Source organism: Acomys minous (assembly GCF_964271855.1).
Source record: "Acomys minous genome assembly, chromosome: 15".
In the NCBI taxonomy this organism is placed as follows: Eukaryota; Metazoa; Chordata; class Mammalia; order Rodentia; family Muridae; genus Acomys; species Acomys minous.
Genome location: NC_140497.1, coordinates 57,484,287 through 57,501,937, shown reverse-complemented (window position 1 = coordinate 57,501,937; position 17,651 = coordinate 57,484,287). Strand labels below are relative to the sequence as shown.

The following is a 17,651-nucleotide window of genomic DNA, read 5'->3' as shown; positions in this document are numbered from 1 at the left end:
GCAGAGCTGGGAAAAGGTTGTGGAGAAGTGATGGGAGAAGGTGACGAAGCACCGCTGGGTGAAGGTGATGGAGCACCTCTGGGTGATGGTGATGCAGCAGTGATGGGAGAAGGTGGTGGACCAGTGCTTGGAATAGGTGGCGAGCAGTGCTGGGAGAAGGTGGTGGAGCAGTGATGGGAGAAGGTGATGGAGCAGTGCTGGGGGAAGGTGGTGTAGTGTGGGTGGAGGTCATGGTTCTTCCCCTGGAAATGTTCTGGGGTCTGTTTTACCCATGTGTTTTCCCTTCCCCCATTCCAGCAATGTCTTTGGGACTAAGTGCTTTTCATTTCCAGACCCTGGCACTGTGCCAGGAGCATAGTGCATACACAATACTTTTATGAGAATAAATGGATAAATATAAAACTGAAACCATCGGCAAGCCAGAACTGAGCAGGATGCCTCGCTGTTACCTAAGGTTTTACCGTCAAAGGCCTTGACAAGCTTTAATCCAGTATTAAAGTGGTAGCCAGTTCTAATGGCTCACACCTGTGTCCCAGCATTTTGAAGGCTGAGAGAGAAGAATTCCCATGAGTTCAAGGGTAGCCTGATCAACAGAGAGAGTTCCAGGCCATCCTAGGCTACAAAGTAAGCCTATGTCACAAAAAGAAGAAAGAGAGACTGACAGTGTTGATTTTCTGTATACCTGGTATAAATGAGTAACTTCTTTTTTTCCAGGAAAATAACTTTTAAAATATTAATCTGAAATAAGCTTATGAACATTTAATTTTGGTGAATTTATAACACTAAAACTTACACATAGGCTTTACTTTGGTTTAGACATTTTTTCTCCTCAACTGGTTCATTTTATTTGCTTGTTTATTTGAGGCACTATGTAACCCTAGCCAAACTGAAACTTAGTATAGAGACTAAGCTAGCCCAGAACTTGCAGAGATCCACCTGTCTCTTGGGATTGAAGGCATGCACCACCATGTCTGGCAAACCAACTCAATTTAAAGGCCAGCAGAGAAATAAATAACTATTGTAGAAATGCGCTTATTTTGAGCAGCAAATGGTGGAGCTTATTTTTTCATTACAATTTAGACATTCTTCCGGGTTTTCCTCAGCCATGCTCTTACCAAGAACATGGATTCGCCTACTTGCTTCCAGCCATCATATAAGATGCTGAGTCCTGGCCAAGCTTAGGGAACTTGGCTCAATCCCCTTAACCAGATCTGTTACCATGTACTCACCCAAAAGCACATCTGATCTTTCTCTAGCATAGACACCTCCAGGAACAAACTTGAAAGCCGTGCACCAGGCACAGAAAAATACTTCTAGAACATAAAGGCTCATGCCAGTGGCCATGGCTCCCCCAGGGCTTGTCCCTGAGTTCACAAGATGTCCAAGCACTTGAGGCCACATGGAGCCCGTGAAGACTGCTAGTACACATCCAGAAACAGCCGCTGCCCATGTGCGCAAGTAAAGGAGACCCATGGCCGAAGATGCTCCTGATCGTGAGAGGGACGGGGGGGGGGGGGGGGGAGAGGGAGGGAGAGAATGAGTCAGGCAAGAGAACAGCACAGTTCGTGGCATGCCCAGTATACAGCAGGTGACCAGGAGGCCGCTCGTTGACTCTCAACTCCCAAGCAAACCAAGGGACGGCAGCTCAATGTGGTCTGCTCAAAGTCACCGCACGGCACTGGCACTCTCCTAGAAGTAGAACAGTCCAGCAAATCTCAGGCCAACGCTTGTCCTTTGGGAAGGGGTAGGAGTGGGCACAGCAGTTGCTAGCCTTACCGTCTTTGCGGTAATAGAAATTGAAATTATTTGTAAAACTGGAACTATGTTTATTAAATACAACCATCCAGATGCAAGTCAGCAGGAAACACAGGATCCACATGGTTTCTAGAATATTTCTGCTAAGGAGCTTCCTAAGTAACTTTTGTCCATCTGTTTATACATATACAGTGCTGTCCAGCAGTATACACACTGGCTTCTCCAACCACACCAACCCAAGAGAGGGCACCATTAGGATTCCAGAGACAGCTTTGCTGCTGGAGCAGGTCTGCACTCTGCTCACTGGTTCTCCAGAGCCTGCCCGGTCAGGGCTGTGCATTCTACCCGGTCCATGGCAGGCAGTGACTTAGCCAATGTCGAGCTAAGGTCATGTAACTTCATCCCAAATCCCATGAAATCAGCTTTGATCCATCCATATTGGGTCTTACATAAAATATATATGTACACACACACACACACACAGCATTTCTCTTTGTAGCTTTTGGATGTCCTAGAGTTCACTCTGTACACCAGGCTGGCCTCAGACTCACAGAGATCCACTGCCTCTGCCTCCCAAGTGCTGGGATTAAAAGCGTGCACCACCACTAGCACCCAATGACACTATATCTTTTTGTTAGCATCCTTCAAGATATCCAAAGGAGACACTTCATTGTTTGGGGCAATGACAGTGCATCTGAAGGTGAGTCCCACATACCTATCGCCCACCAGGCTAACGCAGCATCACGAAGCCATGATGAGCCAGAAAGCATCAGTCCACTCGCCAGGCCCAGCAGAACCACACCTCTGTAAATAAATGGAAATAAAAAGCAAAATCAAGCAAGCATAGATGAGAAGTCTGTCTGCCACCTCTCACTACATCCACTCATCACATTGTAGATATGAAACAACCGATTAATGAGAGCCCCGGGAGCCAGTACACAGGTCACTCAGGGAGCCACTACACAGGACACTAAGGGAGGACTGACGGGAGCACCGGGAGCCAGTACACAGGACACTCAGGGAGCCACTACACAGGACACTAAGGGAGGACTGATGGGAGCACCAGGAGCCAGTACACAGGTCACTCAGGGAGGACTGACGTTCGGGCTCAGTGAAAGGGCACGCGCCTAGCACGCAGGAGACTCTGGGCTCAATACCCAGTGCCAAAAATGAAATAAAGCAAAGTACAGCATGGTTGTAGCCACACAGCTAACAAATGGCACCCATAGTCGCTCTTGGTCCACATAGGCACAACAATTGAATTTTCAGCTCTTACGTCACAGCTCACAGCAGCCCCTGACATTTCAAACGGCTCTGCCAAAGACCAAAGCAAAAGTCACTGGTGGTGTTTGTTCGGTTTCCCTCTTTTCCTACCTTTGTCCTATCTCAGTGCTGCTTTTATGTAGTGTCTTCGTGGCTAAAATAAGTGACCGTTTGACAGTTTTATTTATTTTTAACTACCACAAGATATTTCATTGTTTTGCTAATTTTATTAAAATAAAAACTTAACAGGAGGAAGAATTTAAGGTGGGCTGGAGAGATGTCTCCGTGATTAAGAAGACTCGCCGCTCTCGAAGAGGACCTGGGTTTGGTTCCCAGGATCCACGTGGAGCCTCACAAACATCTCTAACTCCAGTTCCAAAGAATCAGACACCCTCTTCTGGCCTCCAGGGTGGGCAAAACACTCATATACATTAAAAAATAAATAAATAACTGAAGTAAACTTGAGTGGCGATCCACAGCAATGGGAGCTGCAACATAAGTAGCTGAAATCTGATTTCAAATTCAGCACTTGCGACACACCAGGCACGGATTTAGGACTGTCGCCTGTGTTATCCTCTTAAGTTTATGAAGAAAGCAATACCTTCTTGCCCATGTACAGGAGAGACCACGGGAAAGAGTCCTGGCTCCTAGTGACACTGTGATCTGCCTAACAAACACCCAATGCTGACACTGGAGGGATGGAAAAGAATGACCAGCAGACAGACGCCAAGCCTTCCCCGCCACAGGCAAGGGATGCCTCAGCACTTCCCATCCGGGATTGTGGGGACTGATAGAGCCTTCAGCCTTCCCACAAGCCTCCAGTACAAAGCAGACACTCTGGTGGCTCCTCCTCACAGGGAATGGAGCCGAACTCACCCGAATGGGTTCGGATCAGGCCCTGGGTGGGGATGACCACTCACTGCCCATCTGGAAACAATGGAGACCTCTCCAAAGATCCAGTGAGTGAGGAACAGCAGGCTCCCGAAGGCGGCACCTGACAACAGCCAACTGGATGGAGAGGCTGTGCCCTTGGCTACCTCACTGGGTTTCTTTCCCTCGGGGTTACTGTAGTCGCCACCTAGAATTTTTAAAAAAGGAAAGAGAGAAAGACGAAGGGCAAAGGGAGTGCAGCCTCTCTCTTTTACCGGACTCTCGGCGATTGGAAACGGCCCATGGCTTCAAGAAGCCCGCTGTAGAAGAGGGGAGATGGCCAGCCACGTAAGAAGGTGACTGTGCCCAAGCTACGTGATGGGAGGGATCACTTCTGCCTAGCTGAGTGGTGTAAAGGGGAGCAGGTAAAACTGTCAAGTAAAACTGCAGAAAGCTACAAAAAACAGTGAGAGAAGTATGGACAGGAAAAGGCTCCGTATATCTCCAGAGAACAAGCGATCACAAACATCCTAGCACAAAGACCTCATGAAAAACACAATCTGGGTACCCAGGATCATTGCGTAATGATGTGCCTCGGCCGTGAGAGCCCCGATTCCTGTCCACGACTCTCCGCACTTTGACTGATTTTTTTTTTGAGGTCTGCTCCGTTACTAATCACATTTTACAGGTTAGAATGCAAGCCCAGAGAGATCAACTACCTGGCCCAAGGCCACACGGTCAATAAAGAGAAACTGACATTGACATAAGGCAGTGTGCCTTCCTAACTAGGTGTCGTGAAGGCCTGATCCTGAGCACTTTTAACAAGCGACTGGTCAAAGCCACAACTTCACACACTAAATTGGGGCCATGGGAGGCAATGCTGGCAGGAGGATTCCTTTGTACTCACACAAGAGCTTACGAGAGAAGGCTTCTATGGGACAGAATGGCGGCCCTGGGGTCGACCTGTGGGACTGGTGGCCTAATTTTACTGAGAAGAAGAAAGTCATTCTGACAAGAGCGAGGTCAGAGGAAGGGGTAGGCGGAAAGTTTGGGGAGGGGAAGAGGCAGGAGTGGGTGGTGAGGACAGAGAGAAATCAAGGACCTAAGGATCAAGCTCGGAGTCCAGAGTGGGGGGTCATCTAAGCTGTATGTATTGGATAAAATGCAGTCTGCTGTACTAAGTGTCTCTAGCCCCGAGGACCCTATACAGATACATCTTCAAAGAGAAAGTCAAAGAACACCCGCTGTGTTAGAGACGCGGAGGGTCTGAGGTCTGCAAATACAGGATACAGAGAATGGAGACTCCCATCCTGTGCAGAGAAATGGGAAGAAACAGAGGCAAGCTGAGTTGAAGGACAGGATGTGCTTGAGTCCCCGATGGACACACAGGCACCTCACACCCGTGTCTTTGTGCCAGCCATGTCTTCCACTTGTCTCGGAGCTAGACGTTTAGCTTAGTCGGTAGAGTGCTTGCCTAGCTTGCGTGAGGTCCTGGTTCGATTCCCAGCACCAGTGAAGAGAAGAGCTCTTCTTCAGATGTGCTACCGCACAGGCTGGAGTCAGCAGCCGCCACCCTGGGTAAGCTGAGTCTATCCTTACCTGTCCCGATGAGGTCAAACACAGCGATGGCACTCAATGCCAATATCACTCTGTTAAACAACTGAGAACTCCAAATTGGGTTTAACGATGTGTACCATATGCGGAGGACAAGGAGGAGAATGTGTCCCAAAATGAACCCCCAGATTCTGAGGTACCTGGAAATGAAAATAGCTTATTAAAGACAAAGTGTGGACTCCATGTACCACACCCGCTGTGAACTGGTTTCCCAAAGTGTGGGTCTGCAGCTGCCTTGCTGGTCATCTTCAGTGATGCTCTTTACTTTAGAGTCCAGTACCTAGGCATCTTATAATACTTTTCCCAACAAAATATTTTATTAATTACTTGGGAATTCCATACAATGTACCCCATCACACTTGCTTTCCATTCTTCCCAGGTCTACCCTCCCTCCCCACCCCACCCCCCAAAAAAACCCATACCAAGTCCAATTTGTGTTGCCCATGAGAGCAGAGAGATGCCTTAGCCCGTTAAGGTACTTGCTGCCAAACCTGGCTACCTGAGTGGGATTCCTGGGACTCATGTGGTGAAAGGAGAGAACCCATTACAGCAAGCTGTCCTCTGAGCTCTACACATGCATGTACACTGCACACACACACACACACACACACACACACACACACACACACACACACACACACAAATAAAATCTTAAAAAATAATACATCTAATTTTAAAAATGTTTAAACTGTATTGGGGCTGGAAGTACAGCAAAACAGCAGGAAGAATACTGAATATGCACAATGCCTAGGTTTGGCCCTTCATGCCAAGAAAACAAAATGAGATCGACGGCAAGAATTTGAACCTTTGTTTTTTGAAAAGGAAAAGGAACTTCTACAAGGCCCTGTGAAAGGGAAAACTGCACTGAAACCAATGGTCGGAACGTTCCCCCCGGGGGACTGGTCATACCTGTTTGTCTACAGGTACATAAGACGTGAGTCATACCTTTGCAGTCCACTTCCTGACCACCAGGTCACAGCTTGCACTATCAGTGAAGAAGACACACCAAGTGCAAGGACCACCAGCCGCAGCTTGGCATTCGGAGCCTCAAAGGAGGCTATGCTGCCTACAAACAGAGAAAGGAGAGGCGAGCTGGCAAGCGTGCCCTGGCACCTGACAGTCTACACTTGATAAGTGTGTCTGGCACAGTCTTTACCCTGAGGAAGATAGAAATAACATACAGCTACACACATCCTTTGTTTTGCTGGGATTCTCACATAAGGTTCGCTTTGTTAAAGCATACAACTTAATAGGTCTGCGGCACACTCACAGAGTTGTCAGCTAACAGCACTAATTTCAGAGCATTCTCTCCACCCCCAAAAGATTCCCTTTCTCATTAGCATCGCTCTTCTCCCACCCACACACCCCTAACCAACACTAACCTTCCGTCTCCATGGATTTTTTCCAGTCTGGAGAATTTCACATAAGTATAATCTCACAGTATGTGGCCCTGTGTGGTTGGCTTCTTTGCCTCAGCATAATGCTTTCAAGATATTTCCATATTGTAGCCTAGATGTAGGCCTTCATTCCTTTTTGACTAAATAATATCCCAACTGCATAAATAAACTGTGTTTTATTTATCCATTTGTCAGCTGAAAGGCTTGGTTGTTTCTACGTCTGAACTGAATGACGCTGCTAGGAACACATATACAAGTTCCTGTACAAACATACGTTTGCATGTTTCTAGACTATAAGACAGGGTGTAGAGCTCTGCTTAATATCTAAGGCTCTGCCAAACAGTTTCCCAGAGCAGCCATGGCACTTTATATTTCTTACATATCAATTAACAACACATGGAAACTCTATTGTTCCACATTTTCGCCAGCACTTGGTATTGTTTGTCTTTTTTTTTTTTTTTTTTTTTTTTTTTTTTTTTTGTCATCTGCACGAGTCAAGATATTTATGGTCAAAAATAATCTAGATTAATGAATATAAACTAGTTCTGTATAGTTACTTGCATGCTGATTAATTTAAATACTTGAGGTGTCTTGAGATGAGAGTACACCCCCGTAACAGTCAGGGGGTGAATACAGGGGGGGTTTCAAAGCAAATCATGGCCCAGCGCAGCCTCTGTAGAGCTTTGCCCAGTAGTCACCAAGCACTTGGCAAAGGTGGCCTCTTTGTCCTCCATCCTCAACTCTGACTTCCCCACGTACCCATTTCTTTTCTTTTAAAGATTTGTTTATTTTTATGTGCATTGGTGTCCTGCCTGCATGTCTGTGTGAGGGTGTCAGATCCTCTTGAACTGGAGTTAAAGACAGTTGTGAGCTGCCATGCGGGTGCTGGGAATTGAACTTGAGTCCTCTGGAAGAGCAGACGGTGCTCTTAACCACCGAGCCATCTCTTCAGCCCACTGCCTACCCATTTCTACAGCTCTTCTTCCACTCGGGGAGCTGGGTTTTCACGAAGGAAGGTGGTTAGGGGCAGCCACACAGGGAGAGTCGTCGATAGGTGCCATGATGGGCAGGACTGATTGCCAAACCACAGGATCTACCGTGGCCTAAAAGACAAACTCCAGAGCACCTGTGGCGCATTCATTGTGTCGGAAAGACTCACTCACCTTCACCTAAGCAGGAATCTCACCTTCCTTGTCATGATGGGTTGTATCCCTACACTGTGATAAGAAAGGCCACACAAAGACTATACCCATACTCCCCATGCATAGTGTCATAGAGAAAATCCTGCCATAAAAGCCAGTTTAGAATGTAATAAGAAACCAAGTGTTACAAGGCCAAGGCCACATGACTCATACAGAGAAACCATAAGCCTGCTGCAGCCCTGGCGGGCTTCTCTGGGCCTTTCTTAGGGATTTGTTGGTGAGTTGGCCTGGGCAGATGCATCTGGAAGCTGACGTGTCACATTTCTAGCAGCAGTGTTTGGAGTCCCGAAAAAATAACAGACCGGCCCCTTGCTCTCCCTGTCCTTGTAGAAGCCAGGACACAGAGCAGCGAGTTCTGAGATTCCCCGTGAAGGCGTCAAGCTTCTTATTTTTCTTTAGAGCCAGGGTTCAGAAGCAATAGTGGGAGAGACTCCTGGAAACTTCTCTTTGCCAAGATGGTGTCCACCAGGTGATGGGAGTGAAGCCGCCTGCCTGGTACTGACCACAGGACCTGCTTGGTTGGAACTGCAGCAGGCTTATGGTTTCTCTGTATGAGTCACGTGGCCTTGTCAGCTGAGCTCCAAGCAGTTTCGAGCTCACATTGCTTTCCTTTTTTAATTTATTAATAATACTCCCTCTCTGTAGCCACATAATTTTCCAAGACTCATAACTATCGATTATTTAATCCATCCTTTTAGAGATGACATTTGGGCCGTTTCTGCACTACCATTGTAAATAGCCCTGCAATGATTCATATATTCAACATATCATGTATATGTGGCTGAGTCTACAGGACCCAGTCCTTGTGGGGTTACTAAAGGAAAAACTTTGTATGGATATGCAGTTTGGGTAAAATGCTGCTAAATTGGCCTCCATACAGTTGGTGCTGACTTAGATCCCCACCAGCCATGCACAAGTACCTGTTTCCCACCCTTACAGTTCAGTGTTATATGTTTTTTTTTCTCTGCCAACCCATTGGTGGGGATATAACTATCCATGCATCATTAATGCTATGTTTTATTATTTTTACATTTTATTACATGTATTTGCTTGTTGTGTGCGCGTGCATGTGTGAGTGCGTGAAGGTACGTCAGCTTGTGTGCGTGAACGCCTTGTGCAGAGGTGAAAGAACTTGTGGGCATCAGCTCTTGCTCTCTCTACCAGTTGGAAGCAGGGATATTATTCAGGTGGTGAGGCTTAGCAGCAAACGCCCTGACCTACTATTGAGCCATTTTGATGGCCCAGTTTTATTGTACTTTAAGGAACTGATTGTGTTTCCTTTCCAGGGACCACGCCCGGATTCTGCTGTTTTTCTGGTGCGTTTTGGTCTTTTAGTATTGCTTTATTGAAGCCATGGGAATCAGCAACTGGGTAAACCCAGTTCGAATAAGCTTTCACCTGCTGTCTGTCCGCCTGCTGTGATTTTCTGATACATAATTCTCATTTCTTACGCAGTTCCACGGAGCCATCTTTCTCGTCATTTCTAAGTCTTGGCACAGTTGCCCTGTTCTCCAAGCTACCTTTTTCCCTCCTTATTCCAGTGAATTTTAGATTTTTTCCAGTCAGGCAGAGATGTTAAGAAAAAGAGACACATTAACTCGGTATAGTTTTCCAATTTCACTACTTTTTTTTTTCTGAGGCAATAGTAAGGAACCTGGTGATTTTTTTTTTAAGTTAACCGTTTCTCATGTGATGAGCAGTCAACACTATTTTGCTTTTGACGAACAGAGGCATCTCAGACACTGAGACCTTACCAACAGTGACGATCCTCAGCAGAGAGAGCGTCCACTTCTTATTTACTAGTTTCCAGAACGGAGGAAGTGTTAAGAGTATCGGAGAGAGAAAGGCTACGCCGAACAGCTCCAGCCCGGTGAGTTCCAGCGTTTGCAGGGGAAAGTAATAGATCATGGGTCCCAGGCCGTGGTAGAGAGACCAAGAGACGTAGCCTGTGAAAAAAGTTTAAGAGAGAATGTGACTCCAGCTTAGTTCCTAGCGGCAGCCCGCGGGGCCACACGCTCCGAATTTCCTGCCTCTGGCTTCAGCTGGGTGTTGGTAAGAGACTCCTCCCCTCTCCCTGCAGGCACGGTGGAGGAAGGCTGTTGTGAGCTCATTTGCATCTCTGTTTGTTCCTGTAATTATGCAGTCTTGGAACTATCCCTTTAGTAAGATGTCACAGGCTGGACCATCCGAGATGAAACTGGTTTTCCGTCATGATTCTAACTGATAATATACTCTCAGCTATTTCAGCCCATACATATGCAGTGAGAAATATAAAACTAAAGAAGTAGCGCTCCCTCCATCTACCCCAACCTATAGACTCAAGCCCTGTAGTTAAGCAACAGACTTTTTCTTGTGAGTAGACAAATCTTAAACCAGCTCTTACTGGGCAGGGGTGGGGAGTGAAACAACTGAAATCAGAGGCACTTCTGTGGCACAGGCTGTGTGACCTTAGACAGTAACGATAATTAAGGCTATGCCAGGCTAAGCTGGGTTTTAACCAAATATCTTATTCTTCATTCAACCCACATCCTATGAGACGAATGTATACCCCTAAGGTGGTATACACCACCTTACCAAAGCTGAAACAGTTGGGGCCAAACAACACAAAGTCCTAGAACCTGAAAGCTCAGTGGTTGCCTGGCTCAGTAGTGCCATAGCAGTAATTGTCACAGGGAGTTTGGACCCCAGCAGCGCACTTAACTTTTTCCTAAATCCTTTCTCCGCCTCAGGCTTCTAATCTGCAGGACTCGCCACTTTACGGCTCTCAGGATGAGATCAAGCCTCCGGGAGGAACTCGGTGTGAGTCACTTCACACCTCCCAATTTACAAGGCACCAGGAGAACAGGAAAAAAAAAATGAGTTTCAATCTCTCCCTAGACAAGCTGCTCCCAGAAGCTCTCGTTCTGAGGGGAGCGCCCCCCACAGGCCAGAACGATTCTTGCTTTAAAATGAACCGCAGGACCTAGCCATTTCCCAAAAGTTTCCCTGAGAATTCAAGAGTTTACGTATGCATCTCCCACAGAATACTAAATCAGAATACTAAATCCTCGGGATTTCGTGGGAAAACGGCTTAAATGAGCCCACGAGACTAAAATCAGACGCGCACATTAGTCGTATACTCGAAGCTACTAAGACCACTCAAGCAGGAGACCAGAGCCAAAGAAGTTTCCCATGGGTGCTCACCTACCGCCCCTGGGGAACATAGGTGCCCTTCCCTTGGGAAAGCTAAGTCCAGTACTAAACTGTATAAAGGTAGACTTGAAGATAGCCACGGTCTCGGGACTGCCCAAGATCTACACAGACGCAGGGAGAACCCTCCATGCAGCTGCAAGACAGTAAAGGAGCTGCGGAAGCCGGTCCTGGGAACTTCCATCTGGGTCTGGTCCCCCTTCCCTTCCACGTAGCGCGCGATAAGCATCTCCATTCCCGGCGCCGTCAGGCCTCTTCTCCGGGCTCTGCCACCCCCCAGCCACCCCACCCCCGTGAAGGAACAAGCCCAGCCAGTGTGCACCAGAACAGCCTCGACTTACCCAGAAGGGTCTCCAAGGCGATTGCTCTCCACAAGCCTGGCATGGCTAAGGCCACCCGAAAGCCACGAAGGCGATCCCCACCGTGCACCCCGCGTTCCCTGCGGGGTCTACCCAGCTAGCCTCCTCGGTGTCACTTAGTGGCTCGCCGCGGGTCTGAGGCGGCCGAGGGAGCCCAGGAAGGGTGCAGCACTTTCTCCCTGACACACCTGCGCGCCGCCCCGCCCAATGCCACCTGTGCCTTCAGCGCTGCTGGAGACGGGCCACCCCAGTACAACCTGTACGTTCCAAAGTCAGCTGGTCCCCATCCCAGCGCCCCCCCCCCCTTCACGAGAGAATGCATAGATAGACCAGTTGCTGGGGCCCCGGAGGAAGGGAACAACCCAAATCGGTTGTTTAATCTAAACTCATCGGGTCCTGGATGCAGAGAGGTTGGTAGAGTACTTACCTCAAATGCACTCAACTTTGGGTTCATCCTCTGCACTGCACAGACAGGGCTTGGTGGTGTATACCTGACACCTCAGCATTTAGGAGATAGAGACCAGAGAATCGGGGTTCAAGGTCATCCTCCGCTTTGTTGGTGAGCAATTGGAGTCCAAAATGCTGCGTCTGGAGTTTGAGAAGAGAGCTGCAGACTCACTCCCAAACAATAATAGGCTCCATCCTCTTCATACCAAGTGACTGCACGTCACACACCTGACCCCATTGTTGTTGTTGTTGTTGTTGTTATTTTAGCTTTGGTAGTAAACACAAGTCAGGAAATGTTAGTTGCATCCTGGAAAAAAAACTAAAGTGGGAGACATTCTAAATAATAGAGCAGGTGAACTACGCTGGGGTGCCCACCAATGCTTATTGTTACAAGTCCACGGCCGCTTTAAACTAATAGATAGCTGGATATATTTACGGAATAAATAAGAACCACCAGAAAGCTTTCATCTGGCACCAAGAGAATTTTCATAACCTTGACACTACAGTTACCTGGGACATAGTTTTTCCAGCAAAGACCACAGGACAATTAACTACCCAAGTGAGGAAAGATAAAGTTGAACCCCTACTTTGCACCATGTACAAAAACCAACTCAAACAGGCTCTAAGACTGTAGTTGTTTGAATAAGAATGTCCCCCACAGGCACAGGTATTTGAATACTTGATCCACCAGTTGGTGGCACTGTTTGGGAGGTGGTGCAGCCTTACTGGAGGAAGCACATGACTGGGAGTGGGCTTTAAGGGCTCACAGCCTCTCCCCACCTCCAGATGGCTCTACGTCGTGATTTCTGTTGAAGATGTGATCTCTGGCTTTTCTACTCTGGCCTCCCTATCATGTGTCCTCCTCCATGGTGGGCTCTCACTCTGGAACTGTGGGCCCAAATAAAGTCTTCCTTGTAAGTTCCCATGATAATGATGTCTCATCACAGCAACAGAAATACAACTAATACAAAGACCAAAAAGTATGTCAAACCATAAATGCTTTTAAAGAGAAAAGAAGGAAAGAAGGGAAGAAGGAAGGAAGGAAGGAAGGAAGGAAGGAAGGAAGGAAGGAAGCAGATCATCACAGTTTTATCTTCTATGCAATAGAGTCTTGGTTCAGCATCAAAAGCCTAAGAGACAAGAGAGAGATGGCGCATAAATTGATGTCCTCTGAGATTCAGAGCTTTAAGCCAGGAGCAGTGGTGTGAGCCTGTGGTGGGGAAGCAGCTAGGGCGGCTGAAGGGAAGATCATTAGCCTAGGAGGTCAAAGCCAGCCTTTGCAACAAAGCAAGCCTTCACCCCAACAGTAAATAAAAATAAACCAACAAAACATAGAAATATTTTTGCTTCAAAAGACTGAAAAGAGGGCAGCTGAAAGGACTCAGTGGGTAAAGATTCTTGCCACTAGGTTTGACTTCCTGAGACCGTCATTGGGAACCACATCACAGAAGGAGAAAAGTGACCCTTCCAGGTTGTTCTCTGGCCTCTGCTTTCATGATGTGGCATAGGTGCTTTCTTAATCTCCCCCCAACCCCCGTTTCTCTGTCTCTCTCTCTGTCTCTCTCTCTGTGTCTCTGTCTCTGTCTCTGTCTCTGTCTCTCTCTCTCTCTCTCTCTCTCTCTCTCTCTCTCTCTCTCTCTCTCACACACACACACACACACACACACACACACACACCACATAATAAATAAAACATCCTTGAAGAAAGTGAGAAGAGAGCTACATGTCCTTAGCACACCACAGGCCCAGAGTTCAAACCCTAGCATGTGCTCACAGAGACACAAGGGGGCAAGGGGAGAGACCACCAGGAAGGGAGAAAATGTCTCTAAGCTCTGCATGTTGCAGTCGCCCGGTTCCATCTCCGCTTGCAGAGATGCTCGCCCCGCTTCCTGCCGACTTACTGAAAGCACACGTGACTCTTCCTACTCTGGGCATGTTGCACAGATAGACTCACACAGTGAGCATGTGGCCTTCCACCTCTGACCAGGAGTCCTTAAGCAGTGTAGTAAAAATACAATGCAGTTCTAGACAAGCTGTTGGTGGTATTGACTGCTTTTTTTGGGCTAGAAAACAAACAGGGAGAATGAATGATCTCTTTTTGCCCTTCCACAATGACTTCTTAAGAATCTGCAGAGATAGCTTCTCTTAGAAAACAGGCTATCCACTGGGTGCAAGCGTTCCTCAAGAGTATGGCATGTGTGCTGCTGCAGGGCCTGTGGTCCCAGTACTCTGGAAAGCAGAGGCAGGAGGATCTCTGTGAGTTGGAGGCCAGCCTGATCTATAAAGTGAGTTTCAGGACAGCCAAAGCTACACAGAGAAACCTTGTCTTAAAAAAACAAACAAACAAACAAACACACGAAGAGTGATTTCGTCAGTCTGTTTACGTGCTGGATCCCAGGGCAGTGATTCTGAGTGAGCCTTTCCTCTGTCACAGCATGCACATGGCAAGCGAAAGCTGAACTGTGTCCCCTCCGCTCTGCTTCTGTCCAGAGTGCTCTCAACGTCAGCCTCAAGTTCCTCCTCAGTAACGACTGGATTCATAGCCAGGCAGTGGGGTGTTAGCCAGTCATGAAAGGAAGTGAAGCACTGGCTGGCATATGTTCCAACAAGGACGAGCCTGCAAAGGATCATACGGCATGTGAGAAGAAGGCAAACACCGCAGGACACACGCGGTTGTCTGCACTCATTTACATGAACCACCTAGAGCAGGAAACCCTATCAAGGCAGAGAGCACTGTGGTGGTAACTGGGATCTAAGACAACGGAGGGACCAGGAAGTAACTGCTTAATACGTGAGGCTTTTATTTTAGGGGGTGGATGAAAATATTTTGGAGTCAGACTGTGGTAGTGGATACATAACAAATTTACAGAGCCATTTGATTTCACCCTCTAAGAAGATAAATTTAATGGTACACTAATTTTACCTCGACTGAAAAAGCTCAGGCTCCTGGTGGCCTGCCTGTCTTTTAAAAGTGTTAGCAAGTTGTAGTGGCGCATATTTGTAACCCAGGCAATTAGGAGGTGGCGGCAGGGGGGTAGGGAGTTCAAGGTCACTCACAGCTACATAGAGAGCTAGAAGCCAAACTGAGAAACATGAGACCTTACAACTCAAGAGTTCAACAACAATGATTTAAGATGAGCAAAAGGAATGAAAGAACTTTCTTGGGGGTGGGGGGAGGCGGAGATACACAGGAGCTCAATGAGCACAAATACTAAAGATAATTCTACAGGAGGAATCCACTTCACACACACTATGAGGTTCTGGTTTTAGAAAGTCAGATAGTGACTTGTTGACAAGGATGTGGAGACTGTTCTGTTTGTTCCTCAAACAATGGAATACAGAGGTTACTATATGACCCAGCCTCTTCACTCCAAAAGTGGCAGTGTACAAAACCCACGGACAGATGTTCACAGCAGCACTGCTTGTAACAGCCCCAAACAGAAGCTATCCAAGTGCACAGCCATTGATTGGTTTTAGAGGTATGTCCATACAATAGAAACACTATTTAGCAATGAAAAGGTATTGCTATAGATGATGGAATGGTTGAATTCTTGAAACTGTGTTAAGAGAAAGAAGCCAGTAATTTTTTTTTAAATGTATAATCCCGTTTATGAGAAATATTCTGAATAGCAAATTGAGAGTGACTAAGAGCAGCTTAGTGGTTGCTCGGGGATACTGAGATAGGTGGGGAAAGGAAGGGATTAGTGGGTGCAGTTTCTCATATAGTAGATATATTGTTCTAAAATTAACCTGTGACCAGTAGCTCCACAACTGCCAGTGTGCTGACAGCACCTTCCTATTAAGCTAAGCGTGTGAATCACATTGCAGTGAGAATTATATCTTCAAAAGCGACTTTGACGTGTTTTAGATGCTCTGAATGCCAGGCATCCTCAGCAAATGAAGGGTCTTGGCAGTCAGGGACATCAGACCCTGCACTGTCCTGCCTTGGTGCCTCCCTTGTTTTCTCTCTGTATTGATACTGTTTCTCACCGCTCTGGCAAATCCTGGGAAAAGCAACTGAAGAAAGGAAGGAAAGGCTTGCTGGGGCTCGTGATTGAAGCTAAGGGTACCACCCATGATGCTGGGGAAGGCATGTCAATGTATCCACATTGCATCCATAGTCAGGAAGCAGAGAGAAGTGAAGGCTGGTGCCCTGCACCCCTTCTCCTGGGGCTGAAGAGATGGCTCAACAGTTAAGAACTGATTGCTCTTCCAGAGGGCCTGTGTTCAATTCCCAGCAACCACGTGGTGGCTCACAACCATCTCTAATGTGATCGGTGCCCTCTTCTGGCCTGTGGGTATATATGCAGGCAGAGCACTGTATACATAATAATAAATAAATAAACCTTAAAAGTAAAAAAAAAAGAGTAAGGTACATGGCCCATCCTTGTAATCCCTGCAGGCAGAGGCAGGTAGATCTCCGTGAGTTCAAGGCCAACCTGGTCTACAAAGAGAGTCTAGGACAGCCAAAGCTACACAGAAAAACCCTGTCTGGGAAAAAAGAAAAAAAGAATGACACCCAAGGGATGATGGCACCCACATTTAGGGTGGGTCTTCCCTCCCATTTAGGGTGGGTCTTCCCTCCCCAGTTAAATCTCTGAAATATTCTCACAGACACACCTTAAAGCATGTCCAGTCAGGTTGACAATGAAGATCAGTTTTCATACACTCAAACACACACACACACACACACACACACACCTAAATGAATGCTATATGTCCCTGGGTGCTTTGCAAGTTCATCATAAAGTTTGGGGGTTTTTTCTTATTATCTAACTTGCTATTGTTATTGGCCTTCTGTTTTATTTCACTCTTTTTAACACTTTGATCGAAGGTCACTCCAAGTGTGTCTGGAAAATGCGTCTGTCTGTGATCCCGGAAAGGGAGTGTAAAATCCTGGTGAGCAGCTGCCCGTCTCTGCCACAAAAGTCTGTTTTGTAGAGAGATATTCTGAGGTTTAAACAGATAAAAAGCTAAGACCTGCGGTACAGCATCTGTGGTGTTCACAGAATTAGGTTATAGGGGATGACAGGCCATTTGTTAAGCCTGCAAGATGTTCAGCCTAGGGCAGGGGCCATGTCTGGCGAGCTTGTCGATGACATCTTCATCCTGAGAGAATTTCAGCTGCCTTCTTGAGGCTTCATGTAAATGGGTTAGCATTCTTCCAACTGCAGATTCAACACCAGAACTCAGCGAGTACGGGGAGGTGTTTCATCATCGGCCCCCACCAGTCCCACTGTACCACTGTAGGCAGCTTTCTTTTGGATCTTCCAGCCTGTCCTTCACAGCACATGGTGGGAAATGTCCTCATGGCTCCCGAGGCTTTCCCATGTCCCTTTGATGTGTAGTCAAGGTACTGTAGCCATAGCAGGTTAATTATGAAGCTGCTTCTAATTTCCTTGCTAGGTATCATAGTTAAACAGAGGGCTCATATGAACTTTTCATTACCTGGCTCTCCACCTCGTCTTATTGCTATTTAACTATAGAGATTATACAATGTTTACATTGAACATACAGGATATGAGTTGTTCTGATACTGATAACAGCCATGTTCG

At 47.0% G+C, this 17,651-nt stretch overlaps 1 protein-coding gene across 1 annotated transcript in view; it reads right to left on the bottom strand.

Annotated features, from left to right (window-relative positions):
• Window positions 1-11,813, bottom strand: part of CWH43 (cell wall biogenesis 43 C-terminal homolog) — a 55,807-nt gene extending 43,994 nt beyond the window's left edge. The window contains exons 1-7 of the mRNA XM_084759469.1: window positions 11,632-11,813; window positions 9,856-10,047; window positions 6,448-6,568; window positions 5,488-5,642; window positions 3,895-4,096; window positions 2,471-2,559; window positions 1,230-1,487 (exon numbers count right to left, since the gene is read on the bottom strand). Coding sequence (XP_084615595.1) covers window positions 1,230-1,487; window positions 2,471-2,559; window positions 3,895-4,096; window positions 5,488-5,642; window positions 6,448-6,568; window positions 9,856-10,047; window positions 11,632-11,674 — 1,060 coding nt within the window. The 5' untranslated portion in view covers window positions 11,675-11,813. The remainder of the gene's footprint in view (window positions 1-1,229; window positions 1,488-2,470; window positions 2,560-3,894; window positions 4,097-5,487; window positions 5,643-6,447; window positions 6,569-9,855; window positions 10,048-11,631) is intronic.
• Between the last annotated feature and the right edge of the window lie 5,838 nt (window positions 11,814-17,651).